Source organism: Echeneis naucrates, chromosome 12 (assembly GCF_900963305.1).
Source record: "Echeneis naucrates chromosome 12, fEcheNa1.1, whole genome shotgun sequence".
NCBI classification, from domain to species: domain Eukaryota; kingdom Metazoa; phylum Chordata; class Actinopteri; order Carangiformes; family Echeneidae; genus Echeneis; species Echeneis naucrates.
The window spans coordinates 17,140,638-17,156,811 of record NC_042522.1 but is presented as its reverse complement, the minus strand read 5'-3'; the positions used below and the strand labels follow the sequence as shown (position 1 = coordinate 17,156,811).

Sequence of the window (16,174 nt, the reverse complement as noted above, 5' to 3'; positions counted from 1 at the left end):
TGCTTTATGATTTGATGCCTAAGACAGAAATAAACATGGCGCCTTCTGAATACTTCTTCAGTGTAAACGGACTTTTGTTTATCTCTCTGAGTTGGTATCTGTTTGTCAGACGCATAGCACGATGCAAATAGTTTGTGTTTAACCTGCAGCTGACTGGAGTTAAGTGAAAATAAATTCAGAAGCAGGTGCTGCGATTTCCTTCTTCGTTACCGCTGATTGATGGCTTCTGTGTCATCCAGGAAGTAGTGTTAGTTAAAATGAAGCATCCTGGTTGTGTACCTGCTGCAACATCATGAAGGAAAAACAAAAAGGAGGGGAGCTCATGCATCTTCATCGGCTGTAATATCGGAAAGTTTGAACCTTTCCACCTCCACCGCCTCCTCCGTCTGCCTCTCCTGTGCTTCTCCTTCTAAATGGTGTCCAATCATTGGCTGGTACATCAGCACGCCCACAACGACACCCAGGAAGGGGGCACAGATGGGCACCAAGAACCGGTAGGTGTTTACACTGAAACTGAAGAATTGAAAAAAGAAATAAAGAAACCAAAAAATTGAAGTGCAAGGTTTTTATTAAATTTATCTCCTGTTGAATTACTTTAAAGAAGTTAACAGGAGTTTAGGGGCGAGGATTAGGCCGAAGGGATTGAACCCGAGTGCTATAATGTTTTCTCTGTCTGGAAGAAAAATAACTTGTATGACATTTGAAGAAATTTGGCATTAAAGCAAGGTGGGTGGGTCGGTGCTGCTGAATGGCATTATGGGATATCCAGGAAGTTAGACACAAAATTTCTGGCCTTGGCCTTGACTTCTGAGACTCCTCCAGCACACCTTAGCACATCATTGCTGTGTACATAGACAGCTATCATATGAACATTGAACAACTATTTTGATAGTTTCATATTTGACTTAATTTTTCAGCATTGCTATTGACACGTGTCCTCGCCAGCCTGCAAGAGCAGCGAAGAAGCGTGGCCCCAGGTCCCTGGCCGACATTGACAGGCAGATGACCAAAACCACAAAGCCCACAGTGAAGGCCTCCAGACCTGCAGGGATCGGATTGTTGTGTGGATCATCTATGGCCAGAACGCACACGATCAACGCAGCCATTCCAATACTCTCGGATACAGAACATTCTGGTATTTACCTTTTTTGATCCTTAACTCTTTTTAATTAAAACCTACTTCCGTTATTGTGTAATCAATCATTAGAGCAGAGCATAGACAGCTTCTCCTCGCGCGTGTCAAATACTCACACAAACCAATTCAGGGGTGTTCAGGTTGGATTTGTTCTGAAACAGTTCACTCTGAGACTAAAAACTTCTGTGGTAAGCGTCAATCATGTGTCATCAGAAAACGTCTGCTGTGCACCGAAGTGCTCTGACATCTGTGGATAGCGGAAGCACCTCGTGGAGAGCCCAGCTGAAGACCTGAGCGCTTTCTTCAGTTCACCCGGTTGCATCACCACAGGTGTGGACTTGAGAACGATCGGCTTCACAGCGTATGGCAGGATAGAGTATAGATGACTGCACATGCTGTGGCGAGTCAGGGTGTGAATGAGCGGCTGCAGCAGCTTGCAGCCACCTTAGCCAGCAGGGGCAGCACTGCTAAATAATGGAACAGAGCTTCAAAGAGAGATTGTGTGGCTGACACCTGCACAGAGGAAGCCCCATTTCAGAGACAACAGGGTTCTTGAGAGTTTCCTCAAAGAAAAAGTGCAAAAACAAAACCAGTCAACAGTTGTCAACTGGGTGGGTGTGCAAATGTATCCCTCACGAATGTTTGATGAGCATGGTGGACATTTATCCTCTGAATTGTTTGGTAGAACACAAAAAACGGTTGGACTACGCCATGATGCCGTGGCATCATGAGGTAAAGGTCAGAAAAGAAGAACGTAAACAGATGAAGTAACATTATGACTGTTCTCACGTCATTTATGCAGTTTTATGAAGGTGTAACACTTTAAAGGAGGCCTCTGAGAGGAGATGTAATGTGTGAGAATCTGAGAAAAAGGTGCATGTACGCTACGCTCGTGTTGAATGACCTTGTATGTGTTAATGTAGAAGTGAGACCGTTTATCTTGGGTAATGTTGGAAGAACTACTTTTGTCGCACTGTTATTCATTTTGTGCTAGATTTTTTTTTTTTTTTTTTGTACAGATGAGACTGAAATAAACGAGTTCTCACACTGATTTCGTTCTGACTGCAGCTCGTTGCTGGTCCAGATTTACGTTTGGTGTCCGGATAAACACATGCAAACTGCACTGGCAAAAGTGCCCCACAGTAAATGTTGTCAATGTGGTTCAACATGCTGAAGTTCGTGTCTGACCAACAAACAAACAAACCAGAAATAATAATAACCTAGCTTGTGGGCTGAGTGGCACACTCAGATCTCTCTAAAATGAAAATGCCACTCATGCTTGTCACGGGAATGTCAGCTCTTTCTGACAAGCGTACATCTCGCCGGCAGCAGCAGGATTATTTTTCATTATCTTCTGACACACCGACGTCTAATTGAACTTAATTTTTCTTTTCACTGCTGAGCTGCTCCACTCTGATCAAGAGTTTAGACTTTGAGATCATTTGAATCCTGGCGCTGACCTGCTGCTTTGAGCAGGTTAAAAAGGATAAGAGGAACTGAAGTGATGCGGCTGGCTATTAGGCCTTTGGATTGTCGGGTTTCAAGAATACATCTGAGTAATAAGAACTTCGGGCTCCAGCGGTGATGCAGTATGAGTCCTCCATAATTCTGTGGCCACAGTGCACTTTGTCTTCAGCGTACGCGACCGTGTCTTAATCATACATTTCTTGAGAGGGAAAGCTTTATGCTGCAGCCTCTTCACCTCTACCTTGCGTGTGTCATTGTGACCTGAAGTACCCATTCAGGTCTCGAATGGCGTGCTTTTTTGCTTAAAATTGAAGTTTTTAAAGAGCAATTGATGGCCACAGACTTTTAGTTATATAATATGTGAGCAAAATGAGGACTTTTTGATTGGTTATGAAATCTGCTCTTCAACTCAAGTCAAGAGTGTGCCAAAGTGAATAACATTAAAAACAGTGTTAAACTTTGTATTTACTAACCACGCTTCCACAGGACACTCACAGGGGCGGGAAAAATTAAGCAAACCCCTTGCTATGAATAATTAGTTCGAAATAATGCCATTAATCAAGCACCTGCCATAGCTTTAGAGCTGCACAGTGCGTTCAGCTCCTGGGATGTGAATTTTATTTTTTTTGTCATTCAGCGGTGGATTTGCTTCTTTGTTTAGGGTCATTGTTCTGCTGCGTCACCTAAATTTGACTGAACTCCAGGCTGGCAGGCAGCTGAACATTAACCAGTAGGATTCCTCGATAAACTTGGAAATAGATTTTCTCCTCGATGGTGGCAGGCTGTCCAGCCCACGAGCTCACAATGCCTCTTCCACCGTAATGCACCACTGGGAGGATGCTTCATGTTGACACCATGTCCTCCTGTGCTCTTCGGTAAAATACAGACACACAGCTGTGTTTATTTGATTTGATTTAGAAAGCAGTGATCAGGTAGTCGGTTCCATTGATTCCTTCAAATCCTTTGCTGCTGCGTTGGGGTTCCTCCTTACTGCAGTGTAGACTTACAGATTAACCCTTTCCAGCTTTCTTCATCGTAGCTCTTTGGAGAGCTCTCTTTGCTTCACGTGCTTTGCATTAGCAGATGGTGTGTGTTGAATAGAAATGCGTTTTTCACAGTGACTCTAACCCACAACCTTTAAACCGGGCTTCATTTCTGTTGGCTCCTGGTTCCCATCCTTCGGATGGTTTGGAAGTGTTCACTGAGCAAAGACAGCAGTAGTTTCTGTGCTATTTGTTAAAACAGATTGCTGTTCGTTATTGTGACTTTGTGATTGACTTTGACTTTGTTAGTTGCCATATATGCCTACTAATTTTAATAAATTACCACTTTTAAAAATCAAGTCATTGTGGCAAAAATTCTTGCTGTGGCATTGGGCCCCGTCACACTCTTCCCATGGCCAAAGTCCCACAATGCCTCCGAGTTTTGAGTTCACAATGATAAGGTTTCAGTTCTAATTGTAATTTTAGTGAATTGGACTGAAACAGTATTCAAACTAAATAATGTGCCACAGATTTCTTTTTGGCTGCAGCAGCTCTTACTGTTTTGGGCTCTACAGACACATAGAGAGGTATCACTGTATCAATGGTCAAAACATATACACACTGTGGAACAACAGCTGCACAGCACACGTGACACAATACGGACCGAGACTCGTTCCAAAGATTTAGGCCCTGAGTTGATTGATGTATTTTTGTATTTATGACCTTCCACTTTCTATTTGAGTCAAATCTGAGCACCTTAATAACTCCATAGTCACATCAGTTTGTGGCCGTAGTAGCTGCAGGGATGATCGTCAGTCTGTGTCACTGAAATATTTCTCACGATTATACGGACTGGTTTAACATTTTTTACAACCATCTAGATGATTCGGGTGCCACACGATGCATCCTAATTGATTTGGTCATCCTTGACTTTTCCTCCATCACTGACACATGGATGACATTTGTTGCTTTGATTGAAATTTCTCCATGAAATCTGGTACAGCACATCCTTAAACTTAATACAATAGACATTACATCTTTTCCAAACGCTCCTTTGAACAGCCTCTTGTGGCTGTAGCTCGCATGGCCGTGGACTGTATGTTAACTGATTGCTTGTTTAAGTGAGCCAGGAGAAGAAAACACCTCAATACGGGGCTCATTGTTCGGGAACTTCACAAAAAGGTGCAGATGCTGATGCGCCTTTGTTCACTGACTTGTTTGTTCAAGGCAAACAAGCATTTGCTTTGTTCAAACTGTTAGGCAGTAGCTCCAACATTTGGTAAATCTTTAAATGTCAATATCAAGCTTCTATTTTGAAGGTTTGATTCCATATTCTGGCTCTCTGGGGTCCATCCTGGTTTTTATCCCCAACCCAGAACCTGAGTACGCTTGGAGCGCCAACCAATGACGGCAATTTTGATCTGCTTGAGGATTGGAGAAGGTTAAACACATACCAGAATGGATGCCAAATATGATTGCAGAACCCATGAAGGCCCCAAGAGTCTGGAAGAGGAAGAACAAGGAAAACTTCCTCCAAGGCTCTCGCCAGGTTCGGATGACCACCTGGAGACGAGAAACAGAAAGAAATTATGGCCCAATCCTGCAAGGAGTCAAACAGATGGAGGTTGTTTCATCTCCCCTGCATATAGAAGAGCACCTTTTTCTCAGGAAGGCAGGGCTCAGCATACTATATAGGCTACTCAGTAATTGCAGCCTCGGTAAAGTCCTGTTTGGATGGAGGGTCTCTGTGACACAATTTAAATTGGAAAGATGAAAAGATTCAGAGAAGTATTCTTTTTTTTTTCTAACCTTGAAGGGGGAAGGAGCTGCTCTGATGGCCCTCTCATGTGGGTGTTTCACTTGTATTCATAACGTAATCGTGTCAGGATAGGAGCCATCTAATTATACAAGCTTATTTTCTCAGCTGCATCGTGCATTAGAGAGGGGACATCCTCATTATAAAAGAGTGAGCAGGAGCGAACTATGGAAGCCTTTGTAGTGTCGCTGCTTTTGACAGAAGATACCGACATGGTGGATTGAATGCCTCCTTTCCTTTCAATTACAGGCCGTGGCGTATTCAGGTTGAAGGGTAAGTGTCCCCTCCTTCTCTCTGTCAGTGTGGAACTATTCTAAACTTTGTATTTTTTCGGCCTCCGCGTCCTCCTTTGCCTCCCCTGCTGCCTCAAGCTGCTGTCTGTCTGGCTAACGCATCAGCGTGGTGAATACTGCACTTCAGATAACTGCCGGTTTAACTTCGCTTGATATTTGGCGTCTGTCAAGCTATCAGGCTCATTGTTTTTTCTGATGGAAGAGAAGAAAACATTAAAGGTCTTGTGGAGATATCCTTTATCCTTTAATAAGCAGCTACGGAAATGATTGCTGCCCAATTAAGTGCATTTTTCTGGATTTCTCTTCCTTTTCCTGCCTATCCTTCTGTTTTTGTATCACTGGGTCCGACAGATTTCACTTTGTGTGTGTGTGTGTGTGTGTGTGTGTGTGTAATTTCTTAAATCAGCGTGCTTTGTTCTCATTTAAAACCCCAGTAGCAGAAATCCTAATCCAATGCTGGTCTGAAGTGCCAAAACTTCCAAAAGCCACTCGAATCAAAAGCCAATGAATCCCCAAAGCCTTCCGTGATAAAATGTCTGAATTTACAACAGAGAGACGCAGAGAGATGAATTGCTGTTAAAAAAAGATGTATATGCACTCACAAGGAAATTCTCATAAAATTAGTATAATAATAAGTATAAATGTGATTTTTATTTTATTTTTTTTAAAGGAGACCTTGAAACACTCGGATGTTTATCCTCACCTGAGACCTGTCCGTACACATGGATGCCCAACGTTGCGGCAAATCCAAAAGCAAAGTTAACGGTGAGGAATGTGCCGTGGGATCCTCGGCGCAGCACCAGCTGTGCTACTGAACCACAGCCAAACATCTGGACGGAGGAACAGAAAAACAAATCAAGCTATTTATTGACAATTTAGACCCTTTTCAGACCAAGCAGGATTTTGGTGTCAGGGGAAGAAACAAGCTGCAGATGAAGTTATTTTCGTGGGCAGACAGAAGTAGAAAAACTTCAAAGAGAATAATAAAGCCCCACGGCAGCCTGACCCGGAGTCAGGCGTCCAACTGTGTCCCGCTTTTTGTCTCATCCAGGGTGTGTCTCTTTCACCTCAGAGGCCATGTGCGTATCATGGGTGGGCTTTGCGTGGGACTATTGATGCAGACGGCAACGGGTCTCCACCCGCAGAGCCCTTCACCACGGAGAGCCAGCTCTGACCAGCGGGGGGGACCGACTGCTGGTGGAGCAAAAGGTATCGTGGAATTAGCGGATCAGTCACATCTGAGGAGCTGAATAATAAATGGCCCGGCGCTTCGCCGTCGGTGCCCTCTCGTGATATTTCTGCCGTCTGTGGGTCATCATGAGAAACAATGGGATTCTGGCTTGTTTTGCACCGTCTAAAAAACCCTTTTGAAAGAACCTTGCGGCTTCCTGTCAGAGTGAAATATTGTATGAAGTCTCTCATTAGTATTAGGTTAGAGTATAAAACTATAAGGTTCTCTCTGTGTCATTCCGATAGGCTGAAGCTAATGAATGCAGGAGATAATTGACTGAGGTGCTTCAGCTTTCAACCTTATACGAATAAAGTTCAAATTATTCAGTGTTTCATGGACGAGCAGAAATTTTAATTGGAGAGGAGCGTGTTTCTTTACCTTTTTAGCGCTGCTGTAAAACGCTGCTTTTGAACATCAAATTAGTCATAAGGAGGAGACCTAGGGAACTTCACTCAAAACCAAATTATTGGCTTTTTTGTCACCAGGCGACTTAACTTCTGCCAGACACGATAACATCCTCACCTCTTCCTACACACAAACCTGTTTGGAGAAAGCAGAGTCCTTTGGGATATTTTATTGCTTTGTGTCGAAAGGATTTAATTTAATGATTTGATTAATTTCTTGGAAGAGAGATGTCCATCTTGTTGGCCATTCATAATGATGTGGTGGTATGTGTGAATAAACTGTAGAAAATATTGTGCTCACCTTTTGAATTGATTGAAGATTGAATCTCAGACGCATTAAGAAGCATTGCTTTAATTTCCTTTTTCGAACATTTTTGTACGCTATACGTTGAATGATTTTTTTTATTTCTCACAGTGGATGGATTTCATGTTTCAAAGGGACTTTTACCGTCAGAGAACTTTCCAAAATAAACTCTTTTCATTAACACTGAACATGGCAAGTTAATTGACTAAATAACACAACAGCAGAGAATAGATTCCCATTTGGGTTGATTTTATTGAACGGTAGCAGACGATAATCAGAAGATAATCCTCTACATTAAAATTTAAACTAAGTTATTCTGAGCATAATAAACATTCAGTAATTTGGCCTTACCCTGTTTAACACAAATGAGCTGTTCCCCTCAGCACCCGGTTGGATTAATGCAAAAACAAAAACAAAAACAAAAAAAAAAAAACAAAACAAAACTGTGTACTCACCACGAGGATAAGGGTTCCCAGGCATTCAGCCAGGGCCTGGCGGAGGAGCACATGTCGGATCTGAAAGGTCCCTGCCAGCTTCTCCAAAATGTCTTTGTTTGCCCATGATGCAGTTATAATACGATTACCTTGAGGTTGGCTCAGTGGTCTAATAATGAGCGACTGGGGCAGGGCAGTAACTTTTAGGGCTCTCTTGAGGAGCCCTCCCTCGGACTCGCTGCCTCCCTGAAACACATTTCACCCCATCTCATCCTCACAGTTGTTCTGGCAGCTAAACCTCTGATTTGACTTATTTTCCACATTTATCCCTCTACACCGAAGCCAAATCCGAAAAACAAAGCCATAAAGTTGGACGTTTGCTCTCGGAGCTTCAAGCTCTCTTTTCCCAATTAAACAGCACTCCAAATAAAATCTAAGTCATTCTGTTCGGATTTATCAAGCAAAACAGTCCATCCTGAGGGGCGTGGGATGATTGATCCCTCGTAACAAGCACTTCACACTCACAGCTGTAGAGGGCTCTCCACATGAAGGGGGTCACATATAAATAAACTGCTAAACTGTGGGATGCACATGTGAGTGGGAACAGTCAGTTGCCATGGAGACTGATAAACACTTTCCTCATTCATTGTGTGGCGTTTCGGTGCTAATTAGCTAATTCCTCACAACCTGGCAATGTTTGGATCCATGTTGACTCTTAACTGAAAGCCCAGCGTGGCCTTTGAGACGAAAGAAGAGGTGAGTGTATCTTCGGGCACTCTAATGTCCTCAAAACATGCCTCAATTCACTGAAAAAATGTAAAAATTTTTTTTAAGTAATATTCACTAAATCCTTTGCCTGCATGATGTTGACTCCATTCCGTTCAGTTTGGTTCAACCTCGGCGGTCTATGACAACAGAATCAATAGGATGAGGTCATCGGCGCCACGATGAGGCCGAGCCATAATGAGTAGAATACAGCTACTTATTTCCACCAGATACAATTACAGTTTGAACGTGTGTGCACTTGCGGTGATGGTCGAGGGAAACTCGGTAATCTATATGTGATCTACCATTTATTGTCACATATTATGATAATACAGCAGCGTTATCGAAATGCAGTGCCAAGCACTGATAGAAGTATGTTAACTTATATTGGGATGATGAAGTACGCGTTGCTCAATAAAACTCATCAAATTCACACAAACTCACTCATCCAGCCATGAGCTGCGAGCGACAATTATCTGTGGAAGAAATCAGCACTCGTGATGAAGAGCTTGACCTTGCAAGTGACCTACCAAAATTTCACTTTAGTCACTGAAGGTGCAACATTCAAGGAGCTTGTCAATGTTAATCTACGAAGAGAACAGTGTGTGTGTGTGTGTGTGTGTGTGTGTGTGTGTGTGCTTTGACCACATTTGTGCAATTCTCCTCTAGCAAGCTAATGCAAGTGCTATCAGTATCTCAGAGTAATTAAGATGCTCACATCTCCTGCTTTGTTCAGCACATTAGTGTGATGGGAATGGACAGGAAGCTTTATCTGTGATATTGTTAAAATCAGACTGACTTGCTGTTTTGGCACAATGCAGAAAACATCCCCATGATAACCCCAATTAACATCTTTATTCAAATATTGCTTAATTTACTGAACTCCATATTTATCTAAGATTTTTTTTTCTGTCTGTTTCCACAGTGCTCTCTCATGAGGCTGCTGCCTTGGGTTTTCTTTCTCTGTGTTTTTTTACTGTTGTGGACTCAACATGCTGAGGAAGAGCGGTGAAAAAGGTAGCTTACTGAAAGTGATGCGGCCTCTGTAGAATCTCAGAGCCAAAACAACGAGAACCTGCTGGGCTGTATTATGGAAATGTGTACTTTAATTGATTAAAAATAATTGTCTTTCCACATCAAATATAAACAAGTGGAATTCTTGTTGCAGCTTGATTTAGGAGCAGAAAACAAGCTAACAAACACAGAGGAACACACACACCTTCTTCTGTCAGGACATGTAAGACACAGCATGTCCCAACCAGCAGGCCGCCACTTCTGCTGAAATGCAGGGTTTGTTTAGTCGAAGCCTTCTGCATGCGAGATGAATTGATTTTGAAACTAAAAATCCCAGCAATGCTTGCTCTTGGTTGCCCCAGCAAGCCTTTTGTCACACTGATTACAACTGTTTGTCTCTCTGATATTGACCCGCTGCCGCCAACCACAGCCACGGCTGGGTTAATCTTGTCTTTGCACTTTAAAAATTAAACACACACGCTCCTGATTTATATTTTATACTCCTGAGCTGGATTCATAATGCATTGTGTTGTGTTCCACGTGGGGAAAAAAAAAAAAAAAAAAAAAAAATCAAAGGTCATATATCGTTATTTATAAAACAACTTGTGATGTTTTTCAGCAGGACGGCTGCGTGTTTATGTGGGTGAGTTCGAGGAGACAAAGGTAAGAGGCAAAGATGAATGGGAATCCACTTATTATTTACATAGCCATGATTATGCCCCATGTAGTCCACAGAATAAAATGAGTTTCCATTATCGTCGGATCGTATGAAAATTCACGGCTAATGCTGGAAGGTGTGGACTTGGTCAGGAGAGTGGCCCTGCATTAGCATAACATCAATGTCAAGCTTACATCCCAGAATCGAGCTAATCAGTATTCCTCCTGTCATATTAGCGTGGCACTCAGAATCTCAAACACAGGGGTATCTGGTAATATCCCCAATCAGCCATGTCTATATATTCTGCAGTCACACTCTAATGGAATTAAAAAAAAAATTATAATAATAATGCAACTCTGCAGCCCACATGGGTAAAATATGAACGACAAGCAAAAGCTGGAAGAGTTGATGTAGTGTAATGAGAGTGCACTTTCTGGCTGCTGTGTGTGGGACTATGGTTTGGTCTCCTCTAGCATTATCATGGAAAAGCATTTTCAAGTTATGGTGGTAGCTAAAGTACAAAAGGTTCTCTGCTGGTTATTTTTACGGGCCAATGTATTTCTTTTAGCACGTAAATTTGTTTCTGGGCCTTTCGGGGCCATTTAGACCGAAGTGGTGGGGGGGTGGGGGGGTAGTAGACATAATCAACACATTCAAAAAAAAAAAAAAAAATTGCAGTGACACCCCTTCCTTGTTGAAAACCCTCACTTTTATAAATTGTTTAAAACATCTCAGCTCATAAAAAGACAGAGTTTTGAAGATGCATGTTTTTCATAAGATGCTGATGAAAATTCTGAAGCAAAAACCAATAAAAAAATCTTCTGATCTGATTCCGAGCTCTCGGCGTGGACTAATAAAACCACTGGAGAACCACCTATTCTCTCCCTCTCTATGGAGAAAAATTATTATATTTAACTCAGCAGTGCTTCAGTGCTTCTCACTATCAACAACATCTTGGCCTTTTATTGAGTGTTCATGAGAAAGCTCTAAATGGACTAACAATATTTCATTTAACTCTTTTATGTCAAGGAAAAATAAGTGAGCAGCACATCGTTGCTGCCTGTCACATCGAATGGCGTGCGTATTCTTTTGTTCAACTGTTGGGGAGAATGGCAGAAACATTTTGTGTTGGCGTTGGCAAGGGTCTCTTAACAAAACTAACCCAAAAGCAGTTTGTAAGCTGCAGCCTACGTGCTGCAGTGAAGTGACCAACAACTTTCCACATAAGCTGCACAGTTTGCACGTAGCATCGCTCGCAATTCAGCAAATGATGCTACACATGATGCGTCCGAGTCATGTGGGAGCAGGTTTGTTATGGTCCGTCCATGGACCGGAACAAAAACCCTCGCGCTGCATTTTAAACACGCTGCAGCAGGACAGGAATATGGAAAAGTGCAAACTCAGAGAAGTTTGTGAATAATTACAAGTTGTTGGGTTTTTGTTTTGTTTTTGTTTTTTTTTTTTGACAGAAGGAGAGGAGAGGAAGGGAAAGAGAGGAGAGCAAAAACAAAGGGCCAATTGTAGGACTCAAAGTGAATGAATAGAGATACATTTGACCTCTACTCACGTCCACAACAGGCGTAATGTTACATAAGAGGAGTGCTATCGTCATCTGAACAGAAAATGTTTCTCATATATTTCTCATAATACTACAGATTTCAGAAATAGCTTATTTATTGGGACACAAACATTAATATTAATTGAATTCTAATTTCATTCTTTCATGGCAAATGGAAGCGCAAAAGCAAAGGCAGCAGAGAGGAGTGGCATTGTTGCTGTTTGTCCACAAATAGAGAAAAAACCTTTTTCAGTGTTTCACCGAGGACACGCTGTGAAAAGGCACCTACAACTTCAGCATGAAGGGTGAACAACAGAGGGATGATCCTGGGATGGAGAAAAAATCTGTCATGGTCAATTCAAGGACAGAATATTTTACATCATATATGCCTCATTTCATCACCTGCTGTAGAAGTACATTCAGCACTGACACTTTATTAAAGGGGGTTTCACTTTGCTTTTACTAATACATCTTTTCATTAGATACCCAGAGACGAATATTATTGATGAGCCTCTGAATACATTCATGTGTATCTTTAAATGATTAATAAAGCAAATGTTCCAGCTTCATGTTTTATCACTTACTAATTAAATATTCCAATGCTAACCGGTCACATCGTCAGTGAAATAAATGTTTGGACACACTTTCTTGCAGCGAAGTAATAAACTCCTGCCAATGTTTCATACTATAAGCAATTGCAGTTGTTTTCATACGGTGCCATTGTCTTTCTCTGCACGGCTCCCAGTGTCAGCAGTGAATCCCTCCACTATCTAATCTCCCAAAGTAAAAATTGAAAATCCTGTTTAAAATAGGAGCTGCATCACCAAATGTACTGACACTAAAAGGACAAGTAGTGGAGAGAGAGCGGCAGAGGATTAGTGGCCTGAATTTGTGATTTATTTTTTGAGCTTTAACTACACCATGTGATTAAAGTAGATCAGGTTGGCATATTTCCATTTTTTTTTTTTTTTTCACATTTAACATTTTGGAGTGTTTTATTGTTGTCAAATAAAAGGTGTAATTTGTACAAATACGTTCTAATTAAAGTATACATGGAAATAGATTGAATCTTATATTGGATCATTTGGACAAATCATACTGCTGTTCAAAATTCATGGGAAGCCTGTACGCCTGAGAGTCCCCGTTGCACAGATCTGTGCAAGAGCAGACAGCTTCTGCACAGCTTCAAGAAAACCAGATAATGGCCACGACACATCCAGGCTGCAAAGCATGTTGGGGCAACGCGACGGGCAACAAAATGACACATCAAGCCACTTTGCTGCCTAAAAGGATCAACAACCACTTGTCCACCTGCCATTTGCACGGCAGCTTTGCCTCCTGGCAGACAGTGTTTATTGCTTAGTATTTTTTAAGCTGTCTAAAAGTTACTGTATATAATAATGTTTGGCTGTTTACGAGGCTGAGTGTCATTGTAATGCTTAGTAGCATCCCGCCATATTGTTTTGCTGCTTGGCAGGCATCTGAAATTATCTGAAGAATTTTCTCCGGTCTGCCTTCAAGCCATGTATTATTATTTCCTCAGTCAGAGATTGTAGTTTTTGTGCCTCATAGGCTGCTGTGTAATACTTAAGTGAGCATATTGTCAAGTCTTTAGGTCTAGTGGAAACCACCTCGGCATATTACGCCATACCTTGGCATATTTTCATGGCTGCACAGCATAAAATAAAAACTATTTTATATATGATGGCACGATGGCGGGATAAATGATCACAAGTCATCAATACCATTTCATCATGAAGTAGTTCCATCTTCTTCACAATAGGAAATTCTGGGATAAAATATTGATTATTCTGATAAAGTGTAGGTTCAAATGACTGTGGATGCCAAAGTTGCCCAGATGTGCTGCATTATCTTTTGATGACAGCACAGCTTGTCATGCATTAAATACCAATAACGTCCCATCTTCAGACAAACACACACAAACAATTCTCCGGCCTGCATTTATACGTTTCAGTCAACATACCTTTGCATCTGCAGAGGGCAGCAGGTAAACTGAGCGCTTGATTCTCGCTGAACCTCCAACTTTTCAGTCAGTTACAGGGTAGCCTGAGAAAGACCTGTTTGAAAACCCCATCAGAATAATTTTCGCAGAGGACTAAGCCTATGTGTCAGAACCCTGTCTGCCTTCTAATGATCAAACACGCTCGGAACATGGCTGTGCACTAACTGAAGTCACTTAGAGGTTTGATTCTTTCTAACCTGTGGAATTGAGAGAGGCAGAAAGATGCTCTCTGCAGGGAAAGACACTGTCTGACAGCCGGTGCTTAATCTGTCCATGCCAATCCATCACTGTCGGCCATCACTGTCCCAGGCCCACACTTAGGATGGATGATAGAGAACAACAGTGTGGAAACAAAATGTGTTGGGAGGAGCACGCCACAGATTTGGCTCAGGTAGAAATTATAGTATAAGTGTTGCATTCATGTTCTAGTAGTGCCCGTGTACTCAAACCGCTGCAGTTTTTTTCTTTTGTTGTTATTGTTGTTGTTTTGCAGGTTATAATTATATTGCTAGGTGAGCTGATCTGGAAATCAGATGCAGCAAAGGCTCTGAAAAATAATTTATTTACTTACTGAAGGGTTTTAAGAGGGTTAGTGAAGTGCATATCTGGTTGAAGAATGTGAAGTAAAATTAAATGATGTTAACCTTGAAAAGTGAAGCTATTTCCTGAATATAAAATCTGAATGTTGCCTTTACTCAGCAAAAACACACACTTGTGTCAAAGAAAATTGTAAAAAAAAAAAAACAAAATCGAAACAAATAAATCATCCAAAGCAATTTAATTTTACGATTAAAGGATAAATGTGCATAAAAACCAAACAATGAAAAGCATTGGTGTGTTTTCACATTGATCTCATGATAGTTGAACACAACAATCAATAACAGAACAAAGAATTGCAGCACGAATAGCCCATAAGTGATATCGGTGGTCTGTGTTTCAAAATGGAGAAAAGCTATGAATAGCCTTTCATAACTTCATATGGCCTTTGAAATAAAGAGTGCAACCCCGACTCAATCCAAGCGCATTAAACACTATTCACTGTGGCTCCATCATGTGCGGTTTCAGCAGCTATTACCATGACCAAACAGAGACGGGCGAAAATGAAAAACTCTATTGTGTTAAACAGACCTAAGCGAATACGAGGATACATTATAAGCTTTTGCCTTGTGAGAAATTACATTATAAAGCCCAGCAGGGTGTAATAGAGCTTTCAGCTCTGATACTGCGTCTGGAGGGAAGGTGCAGCAGAGAGTGCAGCGAGATGAGTCACTTTCTACCTGAGGCATCTTCGAAACAAGTGGAGGACGTTAATGTCTCCAGTGACGTTCTTTAGCTCTGTATGATTTAAAATAATCCATCACGGTAAACTGTATGATAAAAGTCTAAATTATGGACCTACAGCGCAGTAATATATCAACAATATTCGACAGCAGCAACAGCCCTCAGCTTCAGCTCCATTGTTACTCCGTTAATATTTGTCTTACAGCGGCAGCACACGGTGTTAGGTGTGACTCAATCTTACGCTCTATGGTTTCTTTAAAAATAAGTTTGTCATCTGCATCAACGTGCAAGTGTTATAAATCACTGATTATAACTCTGTTCACCTTTTCAAGCTCGGCAATTATAATTGGTCTCCTCCCTCAACGTCATAAAAGCGCGACCTGTGCTGCCACCATGACCTTGTCAGCCCATTGAGTCGGGTACGTAACCTCTGTCATGTCCTGATCTTGTTGTGGATGTTGATCTTATATCACCAGATCATTGCAGATATCGTACTTCCTGCCCCCGTGCAGCCCCGTCCTGATTGGCTTCACCAGCGCCTTGCTGGCGTCCCCTTCCTCATATATTTAGTCTCTGCTCTTGCCTTCCTTTTTCTTTTGTTTCTCTTGGTCTCATGTGTTGATTTTTTTCTTTTTTTTTAGTTTGAAGGACCTAGATTTCAGCTTACTCCCTGTCAGATTTGTTTTTCTGCCTCCTGGCTGCCTACTGCCTACACATGTACCAAACCCCTTTGTGTCAAGTAAAGAGACTTGAACTCGGTTTTTCAACATTTCTCCTGCACAAGTCGAGAGCAAATAAGATCACTTAT

The 16,174-nt window shown here is 41.7% G+C and overlaps 1 protein-coding gene across 1 annotated transcript; it reads right to left on the bottom strand.

Moving 5' to 3' along the window:
* Positions 1 to 320: 320 nt before the first annotated feature.
* Positions 321 to 15,371, bottom strand: LOC115052383 (aquaporin-3-like). Its single transcript, XM_029516454.1, has 7 exons — positions 15,363 to 15,371; positions 8,089 to 8,313; positions 6,378 to 6,524; positions 5,040 to 5,148; positions 4,144 to 4,154; positions 931 to 1,115; positions 321 to 513 (listed from the first exon to the last, which is right to left on the bottom strand). Exons 1-7 carry the CDS (start codon positions 15,369 to 15,371, stop codon positions 321 to 323), a joined length of 879 nt encoding a protein of 292 aa, XP_029372314.1.
* Positions 15,372 to 16,174: the final 803 nt, after the last annotated feature.

Coding starts and splice junctions, on each gene's coding strand:
- LOC115052383 (XM_029516454.1), bottom strand. Junction 6,525..8,088: donor TGGGAACCCTTATCCTCGTG/GTGAGTACACAG, acceptor TCCTCCGTCCAG/ATGTTTGGCTGTGGTTCAGT. Junction 5,149..6,377: donor GTGAGGATAAACATCCGAGT/GTTTCAAGGTCT, acceptor TCTCGTCTCCAG/GTGGTCATCCGAACCTGGCG.